The sequence below is a fragment of the Python bivittatus genome, unplaced genomic scaffold (assembly GCF_059951505.1).
Source record: "Python bivittatus isolate LINGU-HERP-01145 unplaced genomic scaffold, Pbiv_v1 ctg000160_np1212, whole genome shotgun sequence".
Lineage (NCBI taxonomy): Eukaryota > Metazoa > Chordata > Lepidosauria > Squamata > Pythonidae > Python > Python bivittatus.
The window spans coordinates 184749-205046 of record NW_028277076.1 but is presented as its reverse complement, the minus strand read 5'-3'; the positions used below and the strand labels follow the sequence as shown (position 1 = coordinate 205046).

At 47.1% G+C, this 20298-nt stretch overlaps 1 protein-coding gene across 8 annotated transcripts in view; it reads left to right on the top strand.

Annotated features, from left to right (window-relative positions):
• The first annotated feature begins 1325 nt into the window (after window positions 1-1325).
• Window positions 1326-20298, top strand: part of RGS3 (regulator of G protein signaling 3) — a 46190-nt gene continuing 27217 nt past the window's right edge. For 2 of the 8 annotated variants that reach the window (XM_088146760.1, XM_088146756.1), the window contains exons 1-13: window positions 3675-4170; window positions 4866-5015; window positions 6658-6708; window positions 8677-8735; window positions 9030-9124; window positions 9659-9727; window positions 10004-10064; window positions 10882-10972; window positions 11869-11948; window positions 16252-16333; window positions 17093-17198; window positions 17395-17743; window positions 18163-18202. In XM_088146760.1, the coding sequence (XP_088002886.1) occupies window positions 4868-5015; window positions 6658-6708; window positions 8677-8735; window positions 9030-9124; window positions 9659-9727; window positions 10004-10064; window positions 10882-10972; window positions 11869-11948; window positions 16252-16333; window positions 17093-17198; window positions 17395-17743; window positions 18163-18202 (1231 nt within the window). In that variant the 5' untranslated portion in view covers window positions 3675-4170; window positions 4866-4867. Of the gene's footprint in view, window positions 1461-3671; window positions 4171-4865; window positions 5016-6657; window positions 6709-8676; window positions 8736-9029; window positions 9125-9658; window positions 9728-10003; window positions 10065-10881; window positions 10973-11868; window positions 11949-11991; window positions 13162-16251; window positions 16334-17092; window positions 17199-17394; window positions 17744-18162; window positions 18203-20298 lie in introns of those variants that run through there. The other 6 variants (XM_088146757.1, XM_088146759.1, XM_088146761.1 and 3 more) reach the window with 6 other exon arrangements.

The window sequence follows — 20298 nt, the reverse complement described above, 5'->3', positions numbered from 1 at the left end:
GATGGTTGATGGCCAGAAACATGATGCGGGCTGTAAGTAGACAAATGCAGCACTTGGATTAAGGCCCGCTTGAAGACAACTCAGTGTTATGCATCAAAATAGAAGAGAATTCAAAAACAAAGCGCATTCTGCTTGCTAGAGGACAGCTAAAAGAGCAGACAGTTATGTGAGAAGGGAAGGGGCAAGCCATTTTGTGGGAACTTACACTTCCTCTAGACTGAATTACCCCTCAGCATCCCTCTTCCTGGGCAGCACTCGTAGTCCTCTTACAGTAGGAAGATGCTGCCTCAGAGGCAAGTCTGTGAAACATGTTAATGTTTTGTCTGTCTTCCCATCCTATTTCTGAGTTGCACAAATGTACCGGAAGACAGACGGTGCTCTTCAGCTGTGAAAATGAGCAGAAGTAGAAGAACCGGATCGCGTTCAGTTGGGCTGGGCCTTCTGAACAGCAGTGATGGCTGTCTTTTGTTTCTTTCCCTTCTCTGAGCAGTGAGGTTCTTCTGCAAGGGAACTGTCCAGAGGAGAAGATGAAAGGCAGTTTTTGAAATAATGAGTTTATTTTGAAAGGAGTAGACCTTGTGTGGAAACAAACATTCAGGGCTCACTTAGCTTTGGATTCGTGATCTAAATATTTTAGTGTCCTTTAGAAATGTGGCCATCCCTAATAAAGTTAAATAAATAAACTCCTTGGGAGAAGATAAAACATGGTAATTTTGCCTCTTGGCTATCTCCCCAAAATCTGTTGGCCTTGGCAGAGAAGCATGTGTAGAAGGCAAAACCCTGATTGCTGTCTGGGCTGCTGCTTGACAATTTTGCTGAATGAAAGAACACGGTCTTCAAATATGAATTCCTACCTCCCTACAGTTCTCTACTTTGGGCTACCTGTTGCAAATAAAACTCAGGCTGGTTCCTCAATCTTAATTTTCCCTCTTGGTGGTTCATTCAGTTTAGAGGTCTAGACAATAATGTTTGCCAGTGAGTATATCTAAAGAAAACCTGCCATCAGTCTGGCTCTTGCTATGTAGAGCCAACGATCCCCAGTGTTTCTGGCTTTGATAATCCCTCTGGATGAAACACAGTGGTTATATTGCCTCTGCCCTAAAGAAGTTTGTGGCCCTGCAGGGCAGATCTTGTCTGAAGATGTTTGCTGTTCTGGGACTGCACAGAAGAAGCTGGTGGAGTAAGAGACTGATAGTCCAAAATTGTCTGCCAAGGAGGAATAATTAACTAGTACAATTTTCTGTTGCTACAATGGCTCTTTTGGGCAACGTTTTTACTGCTTGCTGGACTTCTCTTGGCAACCATCTACTTTTAAGAAAAAGAGAATTAGCGTGACTCCTCCCCCTTGATGTTAATCTTCCTTGTGTTCTCCCCAGCTTCCATTCGTACCAGCTCTCCCGGGCCTCCATAAACAGCTTCCTTCAGTTTTTTCTCTGAGAGGGACAGATCTTTCTCTGAAGGTAGGTGCTAGGCTGTTCTTTTGTAAAATGTTTACTTTGTGTTGAAGTTACATTCTGGGGAGAATCATGAGGTCAGCACGGAATGCAACAATATGCCTACTTTAAAAAAAAAAACGGCCAAGAAAGCCAATTGTAAAGATCCAATAGGTAGCTTTTATACAGTAAAACAGTTAATTGTGTCTATGAAATAGCCAGGTTTGGTTTTCTCCAACGTTTTAAATGTGCACAATTTCTCCCAATGTAAAGATCCAGTTTTAAGTTCGGGAGACCTTGGCCACTTAGAAGTTGTCAAGTGAGCCCCCTCCCTCTCTTCCTCTAGCCCTGGCTCCTTGGCTGGCTTCTCGTGGGCCCAATCCTCAAAGAAAGAAAGGGAAATATTTTGGGGAATATGTGATCCGTCTCCTCCTTCACTGGGTGTTATTCTGCAGTGTGAACCACCCGCAAGATTTTTTTTTAGATGTTTTATACCGCCTTCCTTGTTTTTATAACTAACTCAAGGCGGCGAATGTGCCTAATCCTCCTTCCTCCTCCTGCTTTCCCCACAACAACCGCCCTGTGAGGTGGGCTGGGCTGAGAGAGGGGGGCTGGCCAAGGTCACCCAGCCGGCTTTCCTGCCTCAGGCGGGACTAGAACGCCCCATCTCCTGCTTTCTAGCCTGGAGCCTCCACCGCTAGACCAAACCAACTCTCTGCTGGAAGATGGTGGAAGGTGCAAAATAATTCCAGCGTGCTCATTCAGGAGATACAAGATCCAATAAGATCCAATGCAGGATTTGGGTAAAGATGTTACATTTCTCAGGATTTCCCTTTATGTGCTGTGGCGATTTGAGAAAACAGCTGTCTGGAACTGTGGGTTCCCACTGTTGCATTTGATGGATAGTGCCGGGCTGCGTGCTGTCCTGGGATATTTGCTGAAGACATCAGGAGTCCTGGGTGCAGGTGCTTCTCTCTCACCCCAGAGAGGAAAAGGGTGATCAAACTTCAGACCAGCAATGGGATAGGAAGGGAGCTTGGTGCTTCGGTGTGTCTGACTCTTAAATCTAAGAAGCTGGGTTTATTTGTGCTGACTCATAGAAAGCCATGTAATTTTTGCATCGAATATTCTAGATCAGTGAGGTTCTTTGCAGACCCTTGAGGCTGCTTTCTCTGCGGCTTTCGAATATGAAAAACTTCTGTAAAACTGTGCCAGAATGGGACTTCACATAATCTAGCTTTCTGTTCTTACATCTCCAATTCTGTAGGCGGATTGTTCAAGTTAGACAGAAGGGAGAGCTTTTCCAGCAACATGCCAAAGGTGGCAATGGCCACAGTTTTAATGGATTTTGAAAGGGGCAAGGCACGAGTGGAGTGGGAGACTGTAGCTGAATGATTATGTCTGAAGTCCCTTGGTGTTCAGAGGCCCCATCTGGATGTCGCTTACTGAGTTTGGGGGCAACTGTCAGGTTCAGCCCAAAGAACTCCAAGAGACAATGCAAATATAGTTCTGTTTCGTTTATTAGCTCCAGCTCAAGACAGAAAATCTCCCCAGACTGCACCCAGGTCCCCAAGCCAGCCAGCCAGCCAGCCAGCCAGCCAGCCAGCCAGCCAGCCAGCCAGCCAGCCAGCCACAACACCGTGAATTCCTTAGGGAGGTGCCAGCCTCATCTTCTTGAACTTCCCATGCTCCTGCTGGGGGCTAAGAACACACTTATCTCCCTGAGCCTGGCCTTCATAAGTCCATTCCATCAGAGCAACAGCGAGAGAGGATGGTTGCATGCTTGTTTGGTCTGCGTGCTTTCTGGCTGCGCCTGGTTATCTGTTGTCAGATGGAAGACGCTGGGCCAGGTGGGCTTTTGTTTGATCCATCACTGCTCTTTTCCTCTTTCTTCCGAGTATTTGCTGTGGCTGAAAGAAACCCAGTTGCAGGAGAAAGTGGAAGGAGCAGGGTAACAGGTAGCCCTTGCAGGGCAAACTGGTGGCCGTGGAAAACATTGCCACTTTTGAAAGGTCTCCTAACACGCCCTCATTGGAAGTGGGCACTGGGAAATAGCTGGTTCCACCCTGAGTCTGGCATACGAACAGAACTGTAGTTCAGGGGTACTAAAAGACAGTAAGAGAGGGCTTGAAAAACAATACCTCCCCACCAAATCTTTGCAGAGGATGAGGGACGGTTACTCATTACATTAAAGCAGCAACATTTGCAAGATAATACTTCTAACCTTGCAACTGATTAACTTCAGTAGAGCAAGAGGAGGGTTTAGTTCTGTATCCTTTTGAACTTAAGGTATTTCTAATAGAGCGGCCTCACCTAAGTTACGCCTTTCGTTCTTTGCAAGGTATGGCCGGAAAAGTGCTTCCCTCTCACTTTATTTATTTAATATTTTGATTTATATAGCCACCATCTGAGCAGCTCATAGCAATTAAAAACAATATAAAACAAAATATGTTTTAAAAAATTGTGTCCTGGAGATCTCTTTATAGGATCCTGCAGCACATTCTCTGAATGTTGATCCTTTGATCCTTCCTCTTCACGCCAACATGGAAAGGGTCCAGAGAACAAGCTCATGAAGCTCGGCAGGGGAGGGCCTTGTTTTGTTCATCGGAGGAACATGGAGATGGAGAGAGCTGCTCTTGGGATCGCTGTTGTTCTCCACTTCGGAAGGGCAGGCTGATTCCCCTCCTGGAAGAGAAAGGGACGAATATCCATCCTCTGCTTCTCTAAGAAGATGGAGGTGAATGGAACCTCAGGGCTCCAGCCTAGCCCTGATGATGGGGGATCAAGCAGTATCAAAATTTAGGAAGTTCTTGCAAATTATAACAATGGCAGCAAATATAAGCAGTTTTCCTCAAGAAAATTAGGACATTTTTTAAGCTATTCTCCTATAGAGGAAGAACTATACATAAAAATGGTTACACTGGAATTATACATCAAGTAGTTATCAAGATGCGAAGCATTGATTCCATTTTAATAATGGCCCTCTCGGTTATTGGTGGCACTTTTCATGTAGTATCTTGACCAATGGACCATCTGTATACTTTCCTGGGGAATTAGGGTTGCCCATTCCCTCTTCTTCCACAGGCTTCTTGTTTCTTGGATTTACACTCTACTTTGTATGCACGTAGGGGTTTTCAGATTTTCAGTGTAGAAAAATCAATAATCTGATACAACAATGAAGCCCCAACAATAAACATGGTAGAACCAGTAGGTGTAAAGGAGACAGAGTTAAAAGGGTTACAGCACAGGACTGAGAGTGCCCAGTGCTGGATGAACATCTCTTTGGGACCCTGAAAGAAAACGATACGGGCTGGAGTGACAGATTCACCCTCGGCCTCGACGCCGGTCTGAAATACAGCGAGGGCCGTAGGCTTGACAGGCATCCATCTGCTTCCAGCTAGCAAACTTCTCAGGGCTTCCTTTTTGTTGCAGGAATGGAGCTCGGGGTCCACCCCGAGGGCTGTGTACCTGGACGATTTCCAAAGGGAAGCATCTCCCGAGTACAGAGTTCTCCGAAGAAGCCATCGGCATTCCTCCTAAAGCGACGGAGGAAGATCAGCCAAACTTGTGCTAAAGGCAGGGGTAAGTGCTGTGAATGAGCGTGAGGAAGGGGGTGCTACGTGGAGGCATCGTAGAAGATGGGGAGGCGGCTCTTTGAGCGTCCAGCAAGTCTCTGGATGCAAAGCAAGATAGCGTTTCCATTCCCAGAGCGCCTGTACTCCCTTCCTTCCTGGTAGAGCTCGCCCGCTGTCTAACAGGTTGTTGCAATCCGCAGAATGATATAGTATTCGCGGTGACACTGGCAAAGAGACATTTAAGGGAAGAGACGCCTGCCCATCTCAAATGTGAGAGAGAAGACTAACAATGTCGGTGCTAGGAGCCCTCCAGGGAAAGGCCCTTTCCCACTGGCCATGGTTAAAGGGCAGAACATGGGCGCGGTGTGGGGAGGGGAAGATAGGGAACAGTCCTGGGTAGGAGCACTGCCATTTGAAAAAACATTTCATGCAAGGATCAGCTTTCCTTCCTAGAAGTAAGCAAGCTTACCTGCAAATGAAGGTCACGTAGTTCATTAGGGCTTCCCTTCCCAACAAAGTGTAATATTAGAGACACTTTAGTGGGATATTAAATAATAGATACGTATGGGCCTAAGTCCTTCATGGGACGGATTGCCTTTAATGAGAGTCCCTGTTGGCATTCAGTGTTTGATCATATGTCTGATTAAAAAAACCCAGAAGCAGTGGATAAAATGCATAATAGATTATTTGATCTGTTGAAACAGTCAGGATAGCGCATGTTGCAAAGTCCCCTGGCTAAGACCACGGAGGCAGTGCTAGCTTAGAGGGGAAAACAATCTGATGTCAGTTTCTCTGAGCCAGGCTGAGCTTACGCATGTTTTGAATTGTTTGTTTTAGCTTTAGGGCGTTAGCAAACAAGCTTTAAAGTAGGATTATGTGCTACACCTAAGCTTGCTTCTACGATACGCAGTACGTGGATGTATCAAGGCAAATGTGGCATCCAGGCAGACAAAGGAAGATTTGTAGAAGAGCACAACGTTTTCTAGCCTGGAGAGTAAGCTGACATTCGGCGCTGCCAAGAGAAAATAGCGACTGTAGTTATTCAGGGAGCACAGTTGGAGGCAATGAAGCGTGTTGGGTGTGAAGCCAAGGGTTTGATTGCTGCTGCAATCAGGTGCAGATCAGCGTTCAAATCCACCAATGGGCTTCCAGGGCCTTTTGTCCTGCTCAGGCAGCGGCGGTTAGGAGGCAAGGCCAGCTGCCTGGGAGAAAAATTGCTCTTGGAAGCTGCTTCTGCCGGGCTGCCGGAGAAACAGGCCTCTGGTCTCCCTGTCAGTTAAGGAGCTGAGGGAACCATGGAGCACAGCCATTTCCACCGAGTCCCCCTCTGTGCCAAGCCAGCTAACCCTCTGCAGTTTCCTTTCTGTCTGGCAACGTTTGGTGAGTCTTCCACAGGGTGAGGTGCTGGGGGGAGTCAGTGGTTGCGGCAGAGGCCAGGAACCATTGCAGAGCCAACCTCTTTGCGACTTAGCCCCTATTTCAGGCCTGGGGTGAGGACTGTGTAGTCTGGCAAGAATGGAAGAAAGTAGTTGTATCTATCGCTAAATATTTTGCACAAGTAGGAGCTACTTAGGCCGTGCCAAGTGGGTGGCAAAGCCAAGTCATTCTCCACTGGTCAACTTTGCAATGGTCTCTCTTGTCTGCTCTAGGACAGCTGAAGCTCTCCATCCATATGCAAGGCAGAAACCTTAAACTTTATGGTAAGTAAATAAATTTGGGAGCCAATAAATTTGAGGGAAAGCCAATTATTTGTCAGAACCCATATCATACCAGGATTCTATTGTACACTGTATTGGTCTGCTAGGGTTAGGGATCCTTCTTTATTTTTTATGAAAATCTTGGGGTCTTGCCCTGAGCCTCTGTTGTGCCAAGTGAAGCGGTGATGGAGAAGCCAGCTGAAAAATAGTGGTTGAGGAGGTGGGCTAATTACTTGCTTGACCTCCCACCCCCATGAGCTAAACCCAGGGATGATACACACCTGTATACTTTTATAAAGTCATAAACCATTTTATTTATTCAGGCATTCTTGTGATATTCCTTGGTGCTTAGCAGTGATGACACAACTTGTGATTAGGCATTGTGATCTCCACGATAGCAACAGGAAAAATATATTGCTGCTCCTGTGACTCCTGGGTGGTTGTAGAACTGAGTCTGTGCTCTTCTGCTGTCAATTAACCCATTGCGCTTAGAAGTGCCAACACAACTTGCTGTTCCTTAAATCTGTAGGTAAAAAACGATTACATGTGGTATTGTATAAGGAGATACGAATTGCTCTGGTGGATCAGGCCATGGCACCACTTGCTCCCTGCAAGACAAGGAGCCCTTGATCGGTCTGTCCTCTGTTCAGTTGTCCTGCCCCCTCTGAGAGCCAGCTGAGGGAATGGTTGGCATCACATCGTGTGGGAATGAATTCCACGGGTTAATTGGGCGTTGTCTGAAGAAGTCTTCTTTTTGTCTCTCTAGATATTCTTCCAGTTAGGTTCATTAAATTGCTTACTTGTCATCCTCAGTGCTTACTGTCTCTTAAGGTGTTTTCAGCAGATTAGGTTTTTGGTTTAAAAAAAAACCAGATGCAGATTTGACTATATAAATGTAGTTTTTTCCAGGTCATAGCTCATGGGAGGGAAGGGGCAAGTGGTACCGCATCTGTCTGGCACAGATTTTAGTATCCTAAGTAGGAGGAAGTCATGCACAGCAAATGCGATTCAACTTTGGGACATTGGGGGAGTCCTTCGCTGAACTGAAAGCAAGGTCCAGGAATGCCCATAGTAGGGTGTGTTACGTACTGAAATAATGAACATTCTGCCCAAGAAAAGAGGAATCCTGGAACCCCTAGATACGACATCGGCTCTCCACAATCTGCGTGGGCATTCGTTTTGTGTAATTCTGCTTCTTGTGGAAAGTGGGCTGTCTGGCCCAACACAGTTATGCTTCTGATCTTGCTGGAGACCAAGGGGCCCTTCAGTTGCACTTTATTAGTTTTAAACCCGTGATGTATCTTCCAAGGCTGTGCAGTGCTTTGGACTCCATTTCTGCATGGCAGAAGGTACCATTATGCCCCAACTAGGAAACCCCGTCGGTGCTTTTTTTCTGTGGAAGATTCCTAATAAGCAACACTTAGTGCCCTGACAAAAGTACAGTGCTTCTTGTTTTCCTTTTTAGTATATCTGAAAATACAGCATTTTGGGGAAAACCATGGCACTGTTCAAAACAAACCCACTTTGTATCATAAACAGGTATATTCACTAAACATTTTCTTCTACCCTTGTGGCTCTAAGGAGCAGTTCAATAACAAGGACAGGCGAGATTCTAGATTTTATGATCCTGAATTTATGTCCTAGATGCGGACCTAAACCGTGCGCTTTTGGGAAGTGCAGTGGAATACATTAAGCTTCTGGTTTTTGCCCAAGCGCGTGTCAGACTTTAAGACGTTGGGCAGTGAGACCTGCATTCTAAAGGGGACGTGTGTGGCATCAGCGGAGCCCTGCGAATGCAGGGAACTGAGCAAGCGTGACGGGCAGAAAGTAGTGATATAGCGGTGTGCGTAGCAGCTAGTATAACTAAGTCAGCTTTTGAGGAGACCTTTCCTTTTGCTCTCAGTAAAATAACAATTCTTTCCATTCCTGTTCAAATGCAATTTCTTCTCTTTTCTTTCTCCACCCACTCAGTCATGGAAGCCAAAGGCCTGATGGGGAAGGAGTATCGGATTTGTGACTCCTTTGTCAAGGTATGCCTGTCGCCATCTAGAAAGATGCCTGTGTTGGGGGTTACTTGGTAGTAGTCTAATATCATTAAGGGGAGTAGGTGTGAAGTCTTTTCCTTCTTTTTCCCCTCTGAGCTCAGGACCTCCTCTAGATCCTCTAAACTGCTGACTGCACTGTCTGTAGAACTTTTTTTTTTCAGTCTGTGTATAGAAAGAAATGAAACTCTTTCTCTGCTTGCCAGCAGTGATTTGAGACCTGAGGGAGGTTCTGTCCCAAGGAGGACTGACAGCGTATTTTTTTCCCCTCTCCTAACAAAGGTGTCCGTTGTGCCAGATACATCTCGGAAGTGCAGGCAAAAGACCAAGACAGTTCTGGGGAGTAAAAACCCTATCTTCCACGAGCAGTTTATCTTGTGAGTATGGGGTGGGTTATCAGCTGCTGCCTCCCCACATCCCACAGCTTTTGGCCCTATGCATAGAGCTAGCTGGTGTGTCTCCCAGGGCATGTGCTTGCAGAAGCACCGGGCTCCCTCCCTGTAGAATTTTTTCATTCAGCTGCTTCTGAAGAGGACCGTGAGAATGCCCTTTCCCTAGTTCTCTCGACGGTGAAGAAGAGGATCCTAGCACAGTAGCATTCTGCAATAGCCAGAATACCTCAGGTGGCGGTTAAATCCAGAACCTGGGGGAGCATGTTCCCTTTTTTGAGATCTGTCTGAATTGCATCTCTTGGGTCTGGCCTGCTCTTCTTCATTTAAGAACGCCTTCCCTGGAACTTTATTTTTTTGAGGACATACAGATACGTTTGTAAGACTGTCTAAGGCGGAAAACCTCGATTTCTGCCGGCAGCAACAGAGCCTGAGAGAGCCTGGGCAGAACCCTCAATTATCAGGATACAGTCTTGGTGATTGCCAAGAGCTGAGGTTGCTTTCTCTCTGCTTACGTTCCAGCCGTTTGCAGGAGGAAGATGAGCGAAAGCGTCTCCTTGTCACAGCCTGGAACCGACCAAAGGATTCTAGGTAAAGATGGCTTGGTCAAGGTGATATCGCAGCGTGCAGCGTTGCAGCGTGGTCGCAGACACGCCGCATGGTGGGGCTGCGTAGCCTTGGTAGGGTCAGTACCGAAGATGAGCATCGGTAAGGCAGGAGGATGAGAGGGCAGAGCAGGGCAGCAGCGAGGTGAAGGAAAGAGGCGTCGCTGCTTCCCGGCGGAAGAGCTGCTCCTGCGGGCAACCCCCGCATCCCCCTCGGCTCCCTTCTGCACCGTCTCTTACTGTCCTTCTGTTTCCTGCCCAGGCAGAGCAGACTCATCGGCTGCATGAGTTTTGGCGTGAAGACCCTGCTGGGTCCAGACAAGGTACGGACGGTGCCTTGGGTTGAGAGTGGGGGGACCAGCTATGGCGGTTGCCTTGTGGAGAAAGGAACGGTTGGGGGTGGCCCAAAGCAATGGGTAGATACACCGAGGGTGGTTATTCTGGCTACTGCCCTGAGTGACTTTGTACTGGATCTGCCAGAAATGCTCAGTAGGGACTTATTTTTCAGAGTGCTTCACATTTATCATGGGGGGGGGGTCTGGATACAATCCTGCATACTATGATCCCCCTTTGATGGGCGAAAACGTGGGGGTGGGGTTCGTCTAAGGGTTGCGTACCTTCCTAGTGGGCTGGATTTGAGTTATGATCCCTTGCAACGTCTGGAAGATAACGTTCCTGTAGTAAAAATGGAGTCAGTAACTTAAAACGCCAACTTGTAAAATGCCATTAAGCTGAAGGAAGCTGTATTCTCCTCTAAAATTCTTAAAGCTAACAGCAGTCTTAGCTCAGATAATTTTTAGAAAAGCTTCTAGATAGAGATCTTCAGATAAGCAAATGGGATTTGTTGGAGGGACTCTCATTTTCTTCCTTGTTCATTCACAATATAATTACTGTATAGTTGGAGAAAATGGGGTTGGTAAGCATCTCCTCTGCCCTCTGCTGTCTGTTTTGAAAGCAGAGCCTATAAAATGTATAGCAGGATGTGTAGCAAAATGGGTAGAATTTCAGTTCTCAGTGGCTAGAATCCTCTAGTCTCTGCAGGCACGGCATCTTTCATGGGGATTTTTTAGTAGCATATTAACAGCAAACAGGAGGAAGTGTGTAAACTGCTGTCTTTGTTCTTTCCTGTTATGCCTTCAGAAGATTTGCGGCTGGTATTACTTACTGGGAGAAGATCTGGGCAGGACAAAGCACCTGAAGGTGGGCGCACGGCGGCTAAAGCAAGGCCAAGGTGGGTCTGTCCAGGAGAGAGGATTTTGAGAGCTCTCTTCTGTCTTTGGCCCATCCTGCGCTGAGCTGATCTCTTCTGTCCAGGCAGGGTAGACAAAATACAGGCAAAGGCTTCCTGGTGGGTGAGGAATTTAAGCCTCTGGTGCTCTTGCATGGAAAGCAGCCACCCTTACGTGGGTTGGATCTTTTCGGAACGCCCCCTGCCTTCCCATCAGGTAGCTCAGGGGCAACAACGTGTTTACAATGGGCAACAACGGGAGCCCCTGGAATCTTTGACTTACAGCATTGCCGTTGATTAGGCTGCGTATAGGGAAGAGGAGTGTTCTTTTCTGCCAGATAACGCCAATGCGTATTCCTGTATGGGCCTGGGCAAGCTTTAAGAACGTGCTCTGCTGCACTTCCCACCTTTTCAAGAGGTTAGGGAAAGGAGACACAGGAGGGAGAGAGCTGCTGTTGGTGGCACCTACAACCTGAAATGTTGCTTTGTTCTGTTGGGCCTTTCCCCTGTTTAAAGATGGAAATCAGAAGACTTAGGCCAAAAAAAAAAAAAAGCAACAGCAAAATATTACAGTAAATGACACGTGGATCAACTGATGAATAGTTGCATAAAATGTAAATCCACTGATTTTAATAGTATAACCATTTTAGTATTATTGTTTAGTCCTTTGCAGTATTTTTGCTTCATTCTTCTGGCTTTTATTATATTGGATGCTTTTAGATTTGTAAGCTGTGAACAGTTGTATGATCGATGGGCAGCAGCAGGACCAAGAGAAGGCTGTAGTGTACCCCTCCGCATTGGGAGGACGGGACACAATGGGCCGCCCTGCTGCCAAAGGCCGAGGGACCCGTCCTTCCTTCCTTCCTCCCTTCCTCCCTTCCCTTTCTCTTTTTTACCAGAGCTGACACTAGCCGAGCCGGGTGCGTTACTAAGGAAGCAGCAGCGGCAGCAGCAGGAAGAGGACACGGAGCAGGTCAAGGTGTGTGCAAGCCAGCCGGGGGAGCTGAGCTGAGTGCCATTCTAGCTAATGGGCACCAGACCCTTTCTTTAATTCAGCTAAAGAAAGTGAGTGCCTGGAAGGCATTTCCATTCATCCAGGAGGGCTGAGGAAGGAAGGGATAAACAGGAAGGAGGCTCATTTTCTGGGACAAGGCACTAGAAGTGATGGAGCTGCCCAACTGGAAACACTGGTACTTTCAATGTGTCAGAGGGATTTGGAGGGAACCCTCAGCCTCTGCTGGGCAAGTGGTCGGAGGGCCACTGGTCGTCATGCTCCTGCAGAATAAACTCCCCCCCCCCCGCTTTCCCTTCTGTTGGTTGGGGTGCCCAGACTTATGTTGGAATGGAGAAGGAAGGAGCAGCTCTGGAAGCTATAAACTGTTCTTGTATCACCACCCATCCCAGTTTTATAGAAGAATCCCCCCAAAGACTCTGCCTTCATCAGCCTGCGTAACAGTGGCAGGCCGTTGAGCTTTAATTTCCAGACTAAAGAAGGGTAGCCCTGGTGGAGGTCTTCCTTACTATCAAGCAGCCATGAAAAGAGAGAAATGCCTGTTTCCCTCTCTGCCCCACCCAAAGAAAGGAACCTTGAAGTCAGCACTGATGGGATAAGGTGTGTTAATAGACCTTCACATTTTTATTATACAATGCTCATGAGAGGCAGAGAGGAGTTTGTGTGAAATTGTGTGCCTTGATTATTTACAGTCCTTTTCCTTCCTCGCGAATGTGAAAGTGTGCCCCCCCCCTTTTCCTAATGGAAGAGGCAGTGCTGGGAAAGGTCTGCTGGTGCCTTCTCCAAGTGCTTGTCTGTGGCGGGGACGGAACAAGGGCTGCCTCCCAAATGCGCTGACAGGAATTTTACTCTGAACTCTCTCTCCTTCCTTCTCCCTCCGAGTGCTCAGGAAACCTCTGGGCTTATCACAAAGCTGCACATGGCCGCAGCAGCCTGGGAGGTGAGGGGTGGCTTCCTGTCATTCTTCTGCGAGCTCCTGAGTTCCCAGGGCAGCCATGTGGGACCACAGAGGCTGGCTTTTGGCTGCCCCGCTGCCAGGAGGCAGGGGAGTCTCTCTCCTCCTCTCGCTCGCCAGGGAGAGTGGGAAATCTCTGCGCCTTTATGGGCTAGCCCTGAGGCTTCGGACATGAGCCATTTCAACGGACTGTGCAGAGTGTGTTCGGAGCGGCGCTACCAGCAGGTCGGTTGCAGCTGGCACGAGGCCCCCTTCTCTGGCACGCTTGCTTTCTCTGGGGTGATGGGCTCTGCAGATGGGAGGGTTCTGCTGAGGCTGAAGCGTCCTGTGGAGCTTCTCTGAGGGAGCTGAACGGTCTGCTGGCCGCGAGAGGCAACCTAGGCTCCTGGCGGGAAACCCGCACGATCTGGTTTCCCTTTGACCCGTAGCAGGAGAGTTCCCACACGGCTGTGAGGTGGGAGAGGTCGGTTGTCCTTGCTGAAAAAGAGCATCTTGCCTGCGATTCGGAAGTAAGAAGCTCGCTTCTGATTTCCGCGAGGCCGAGGCCAAGCCAGGCTGCATCGGAATGCAGTCTGCGGCTGAGTGTCCGGCAGACGGATGAGTTAGACAGCCTTCTGCTGCTGGGCTGGCTCGGTAAAGGTGGTGTATGCGCTTAGGTAGACCCGCAAATACACAAACGTGTCAGTTCCTCTGAGGACTCACTCAGAACCAGTTCTCGTTCTGTGCCTTGTCTCCAAAGCTCCTCTCTTTGTCCCCAGGGGAGGCAGGAGGTCTGTTACTTCCCTGGAGGTGCCTCATTCCCTCGTTCCTCCATTTTCTCAAGAGCTGGCCTTAATGACAAGGTTTCTTGGAACGTCCCTCTGCTAGTATGGCTAGACAGCTTGCCGTCTGGATGCTCTTGGGGGGACAGGGAGCTCTCTGTGTGTGGATACGGGCATGTTGGTGCAGCCTTAGGCAGGGGCTGATCTGCTTCCTCTTCTGACGGCTTATGTTCTGTGACTATCGAGCGGGAGGTTTATCAGAAGGAAGAGTTGCTACTGTTTATGCAGAATTTCTGCTCGAAAAGAGTAGCAATCTTTCTGTGGTCTTGGCGTGAGGGGCATTCAAGCCGTTGGCTTTTCAAGGCCTAAAGAAAGAGCTTGATACCAGAGATTGGCTGCATGCTTACTGCACACAGTTCATCCTCCTTAGCTCTGGAGATGAGGAGTCTCAAACATCCAGAGAGGAAAAGAGATACAGCGCACAGTACAATCCTGTACATGTCTAAATAAAATCTGTTGTGTTCAGCGGGGCTTCCTTTCAGGTAAGTGCACAGGATTGCCACATTCATCCAGCTGCAAGCTTCCAGCTGTTCAGAGTTCACTGGCTGTATTTACACAGGTCAATATCCTCCTAATACGTGCCTTAAGTGAAAATAAGTAACTTGAATCTGTCATGCTTCCACCCTACCTTTAGCTGGTCCATGAAAGCTACGGGTAGGAAAGTGGGAGGCGGAGCCTTGCTTGTTTCTGAAGGTGGCCCTTGGACCGTCGCTTCCTTAGAAGAGACCTTCCTGGAAGCACCATGGGGATCCTCCTCCAGACTGCCTTTCTCGGAAACCGGAAGGGCAGTTCTTTCCCTTTTGCTGGTCAAACAGGAAGCCCGATGGATGTCTCTGGAGTTGGGAGGATTTCACATGGAACATGCCCCTGAGTTCGTTCTGTGTGAAAATAAAAGTGCCTCATGGTTTGTTTGATGGAGAGCCGTACAGCGTTTCTTCTGTTCCTGTTGGCAACCTGAGCAAACTCTCTGATTTCTCTATTAAATTAAAATTTACATCCCTTTTTCTAATAGAAGATAGCTATCAACAAAATAGGAATCTACTTCATAAATGCTTGATAATTTTATCTTTAATTTTTTTTATCAGTTTGCCTAGCATGGGTGAAGGTATCTAGGCTCTAATTATTTGTCCAGCAGATTCCTTTTTAAAAAAATTGCGTTACCTTCATGGCCTACCATTGTCCTTTGGTAATAATTTTAAAGAATGTGTTACATATTTTTGTTAGAAGTTCAACAATATCATATTTAAGTCCTTTGAATGAACACCCTCTGGTCCGAGTAATTTCGTTGTTTTCGACTGTTCTGTGAGGTTTAGAAATAATGCTTATTTTAATATATTAATATTATTTTCAGTTTTAAAAAGTTACAATTAACATTCTTAAAAGGCATTACATATTAATATGTAATGGCCTACGTAAACTGTAAGTGTATATTATTTTTGTAGAAAAGACAGTATACTTCAGAAAAAAAAGCCCTAACCTATTCAGAAATAAACAGTATGCTTACAAACAGAAAAAAATATCCTGTACTACACTAAACTCCCTAAAAAAATTTTTTAAAAAAGGAGGGAGAACAAAAACCTAAAAAGGATTAAAAAAGCATTGAAAAAAATAACAACTGAATACCTAAACAAAACTTACAAAAACAGGAAAAAAAGGAAAAGAAAGATCATTAATAAAAATGTCAAGCTACTCAAATACTGAAATTATACTACATTTTTGAATTTTCATTGTTGTGATTCAGTTTTTAAACAGTGAATTCAACCTTGACCACACATAATCATATAGTCTGGCCTTGCTTCTCTAATTCAAGGCTAAGAAGTGACTCATTTTATTAAGCCAATTTAGGGGGTTGCATATGAGGGCTCTTGCAGGTGAGCATAACAACTTTTTTTTTGTCCAGTCCAGGCTCAGTATGTCTGATGTTCTTCATAGATTGAGAGATTCCCAGTTTGGGGAATATAATTTAACAAAGCATTGTCATTTTTGGCACAACTGGCTTCCAAACACCTGGTTTGCTGTAGTAGTAATATCTAACCATTTCCAGAACTTGCGTAGAAAAGTTCCTTCTGATTTACTGCAGCTCTAGCATAGGAAGGATGCCAGCTAACCACATTAAGTGTTCTTTGAGGATCCTTTATTGTGTCAATGCAAATTTTTTCTTAGAGTTAGGGACTTTATAGGATTGATTTAATACTGAGGCTCATCGTCCACATTCAACCCACAGAAAATCACGGGTTGAATGTGTTGACCGTTCAAGGTAATTTGTCCCTGGAGCCCATTGTTTGGCCCAGAGGGAGGCCTTCTGCACTCGTGCGGGTTTGGTTCGGTGGAAGTATTGTGGTCTGGCCGTGGTTCCACCTCCCTTGGGGAAGTCTGGAACACCTGTGGGGCTCCTTACTGAACCCTTTTTCCCTTACCGATACGTAGTTAGCAGTTTTGATAGCTCATATGTTTGGATTCTTTAAGCATGTGTAAATCTGCTATTTGGTTTCAGATTACAATCCCACGTGGGAAGAATGGGTTCGGTTTCACCATCTGCTGTGATTCCCCTGTCCGGGTCCAAGCTGTTGATTCTGGTAAGGATAAGTTGACTTAGTCTGCAGTGGAGACCGGTTCTGTCTGCCTTTGCTTCCTCCTGCTTTAATTCCTCTCAATTCCTGGCATGTGCCCTCTAGTAAAGGGACTTGAACTTACGTTTTTTACTTTTATTTTATTTGATTTTTGATGCTGCCCAACTCTAACTGGCTCTGGGTGCTCACAAAGTAAAAAGCAGCACAAAAACACCAAATAGATAAGAATATAATAAAAAAATTAACCCACAAAGGACTACAGAATAGTCATAAGACAGCAGTCCAGACAACACATAGATCTGAAATGGGGCCCCATCCACCTTACCCCGAGGCCTGGGAGAAAAGCCAGGTTTTCAAGGCCTTCTGGATCTCAGGAGCGACCTCATTCCAGGATGTGTGCTTCCCGGGTCTTGCTAGATGACCCTGTTTGATCGAGGGGACCTGGAGCACAACCTCTCTGTCAGATCGTACCGGCTGGGCAGAAACCGGGAGAGAGAGGTCATCCCTCAGATGACCAGGCCTGTGCCCTGCCTGTAACCTATATCAATTTTTTAACTATATTATGGTCAAACTGTGGCAAAGTGTTGCCCTTAATGGAAGAGAGCTCTCCAAGGAGACACAGATTCAGAACTAGCTAAATTCCACAGCCGTGTCGTAGAGGATGATGTGTGATTGCTCCTCAAGAACAGCAAGTTTCCTTTTCCGCACCTTCTGATCTTGCGAGGAGGCGGCCGTGGCGCTTAGCTCCCTCTCCTTCCCTTCCAGGTGGCCCAGCAGAGAAGGCTGGCTTGCAGGAGCTGGATGCAGTCCTTCGGCTCAATCAGCAGCCTGTGGAAGACTGGAAATGCGTGGAATTGGCCCATGAGATTCGGTGACTGTGAACCGTGTGTGGAAGAGGGATGACAGGGACGAAGCGCCCCCAAGGCTGTTTGGTGGGGGGGTTAGGGTTGTTTTATATTGCTGTCATCTGTGCACTTTCCCACATTGACTGCTTCAGGTGGTTAATTCAGAAAAGAGTGGGGATAGTAACCTCAACCCATCAGTGATAACACTGTCCTCACTTTTAGGAACTGTCCCCAGGAAATCATCCTGCTGGTTTGGCGCATTGTCCCGCAGGCCAAGCCCAGCCTACAAGGGGTCATCCACCGTCCCTCCTGCAAATCAGCGTATGATTTGCAGTCCCCACCCGCCAGGCGGGAGAAGAGCAGCATAGGGAGATCCCGGCCCCCCGAGCATCGGCAGAGCTGCCACGTGTTGTACGATGGGAACGATGGGTTCGCGCTCAACGGCTGGGAGCGATACACTGAGCTTGGGAAGGCTCCCCGGCAGCACACCATGCCTCCGCCTTCCCGACCTTCCTCCGGTGGTACAGACAAGAACTACATCATCCTTGCCCCACTTAATCCAGGAGGCCAGGTATGGGCATTTTGAAGTTGGCTTGCTTGCCAGTGGGCCCCAGCAGTTTTTCTGCACATGGTAGAAAGGTTTCTTCCACATGCTGGCGCCTACAGAAAAGAGAGAATAGTTGGAATTCAGCTGACTCTAAGAGACATGTTTATCCTTTTGACTGCCCAGCGTATATCAGAATGAGAGCCCTGTCTAAGGAAAAGTTCAGCAGATGATTAAAGCTGTTTCTGGAAAGACCCAGTTCAGACTTCAGGCGACTGAACGTTCTCCGGTGCGATAGCAGGCAGAAAACTAGATGTGGGGGCAAAAATCCAGCTAAATCTCCCTGACCTGCTAGGTGTAGAAGGCAATTATTCTGTTTCATAACCCTGATGAAAGCAAAGGACAGAAGAGGGGATACACCTGGCTCTGTGCTTTGTGTCTTTCAGCTTCTGAGGCGAGTCTACCAGGAGAACAAAGCTCCTGAAGGTAAGTAGCTTTCTCTGTTCCTGCTTCTTGATGTTTGTCCCTTCATGGACAGGCCAGAGGGAGGTAGAAGGGGTCAGGGAAGTATAAAAAGTGTGCTTAATGGTTCTTTGTTATTATTGGTGTGCTATGCTGTAAATATGAAACAGTGTTTTGTACAGAAAGCATGAACCTTGCAGCTTGTTTGTTTTTGTATGATTAATATGTTTTTATTCCACCTTTCTTTTAAAACATTTACAGTAACATACATGGCTGTCTTTCCCCATTTTTTTCCTGATAACCACCTTGTGAGGCAGTCTAGGATGAGAGTGGGAATGACAGTACTGGGGTCACCTAGTGAACTTCATGGCTGACTGGGAATTTGAACCCGAAGAGAAGGTCTACTCCGGGCAGGTTGAACATACCTGGAGAGGCAGGACAGCGAGAGGGCATCTGAGACAAAGCTGATGCAGATTAGCTGAGCGTGCCTGAATGTCTAAGATTGAATTGTGGGTTCTGAGTTGGGCACGTCCGGTTTGGATTTGGCCTTGCAGTTTGCCCTGACTGTGGTCCTTGAGCCCAGCAGCAACAGCGAGTGGGAAGAGTCGCACGAATGGCTCATCAGCACTAGTCTGGGTTACCACAGGGACATTGGTCGGAAGTGCCTTTGAGCGCTCGGAGGTGCAAAGAGCTGCTCTGCCACTGGTCAAGGGAGCCTTTGGGTCACAGCTGCTGCCACCTCCGCACCAGAAACAGCAAGCAGTAGCTTGTTTCAAGGTGGTATTTCTCCAGGGGCAAGTGAGCTCTTCCTGACAACTTCATGAATAGACCAGCCCTGTTGACTCTGGAGCCTCCTTATCTGTTTCCCCAGCCATGTTTTCAGTTTGGGAGAGAAATGCTCTGGCTGTCTGCTCCAGTTCCAAGGCAGAAAGCTTGCCCACTCCCCGTGGCACATTCTGGTGCCTTGACTTGAATTTTCTGTGCAGCCGTGCTGGCAGAGAGGCTGAATGCTTTCATGGGAAAGATGCGGCTTCAGTCCTGCAGTTACTCAGTTGTCTTTCTAAAAAGGAATGTTTGCTTCTCTTCCATTTTAAAATTTCTTTATTAGATTTATATCCCACCTTTTCCCCCTTTCAACCCTGTGAACCAGATAAGACAGAGAGCGAGCACTTTCTGGTTCGGAGATGAATACGGATCTGAACGTGGTTCTTCTTGTTTTAACTTTTTCCCACCACACTGGCTTTCTGTAAGCCTTCATATACTCGGAGGCCTTCAGCTGAGGAAGGTCATGCGTTGCCCTGTGTGGCTTAAGTACCAGATGTCAGACAGACCAAAGCCGAGGTTGGTGGATGTTAGTGCAGACAGCTGCTGATGCAAGGCTGGTACTTTCTGTTGCAGTTCCTTGAGACAAAAAGGGGGGAGACTTTTATAACTTAGTGCCATATGAGACTCCTAGAACGCAGCCTTTAACCTCAGCTGTCATAATCCCATTCTTGTCTGTACTGGCGAATTGATTGAAGGGGAGGAAGTAGAAATATACGTTATTCTAGAAGAGCTTAAACCAAAATCAGACTATAAATCTGCCTAGTCTGATGCTCTCAGAGTGGACCAGCACAGTACCTCTTGTACTGTGTATAGGTGAAGATTTATTTATTTGCTCGTTTGTTTTTCACATTTGGTCACCGCCCATCTCACTAGGAAGTTGCTGGAAGTTGCCAATGATCTTTGGCAGGCAGAACAGGCATTCTCTCTTAGTCCTGTGTCCCGACAAGTTGGTTCACGGGCTCCATAGCTCAATGTTGTCCAGTCTCTCGGGGTATAGCTTCTCCAGGCTTGGCCAGTGGTGGCCCAGAGGAATGGCAACTTTATCAGCCCCTGTTGCTCACACCTTCTTGCTCCTGAAAGAAGGAAAGGGATAAAAGCGATGTTATTTGCACTCTCATTCTGTCACAGCGAGCATGAAAACAGCGAGCAGTGGAAACAGTGCCAACCAGGCAATGTTGTTTTGCAGCTTCTCTGAGGCAAGAATGTCTGTGTTGGGAATCTGCTATAATGACTAGCCAACCATCAGCAGGATTGACTCAACATTTCCATTAGGCCCATTTCCTATACTGTAGACT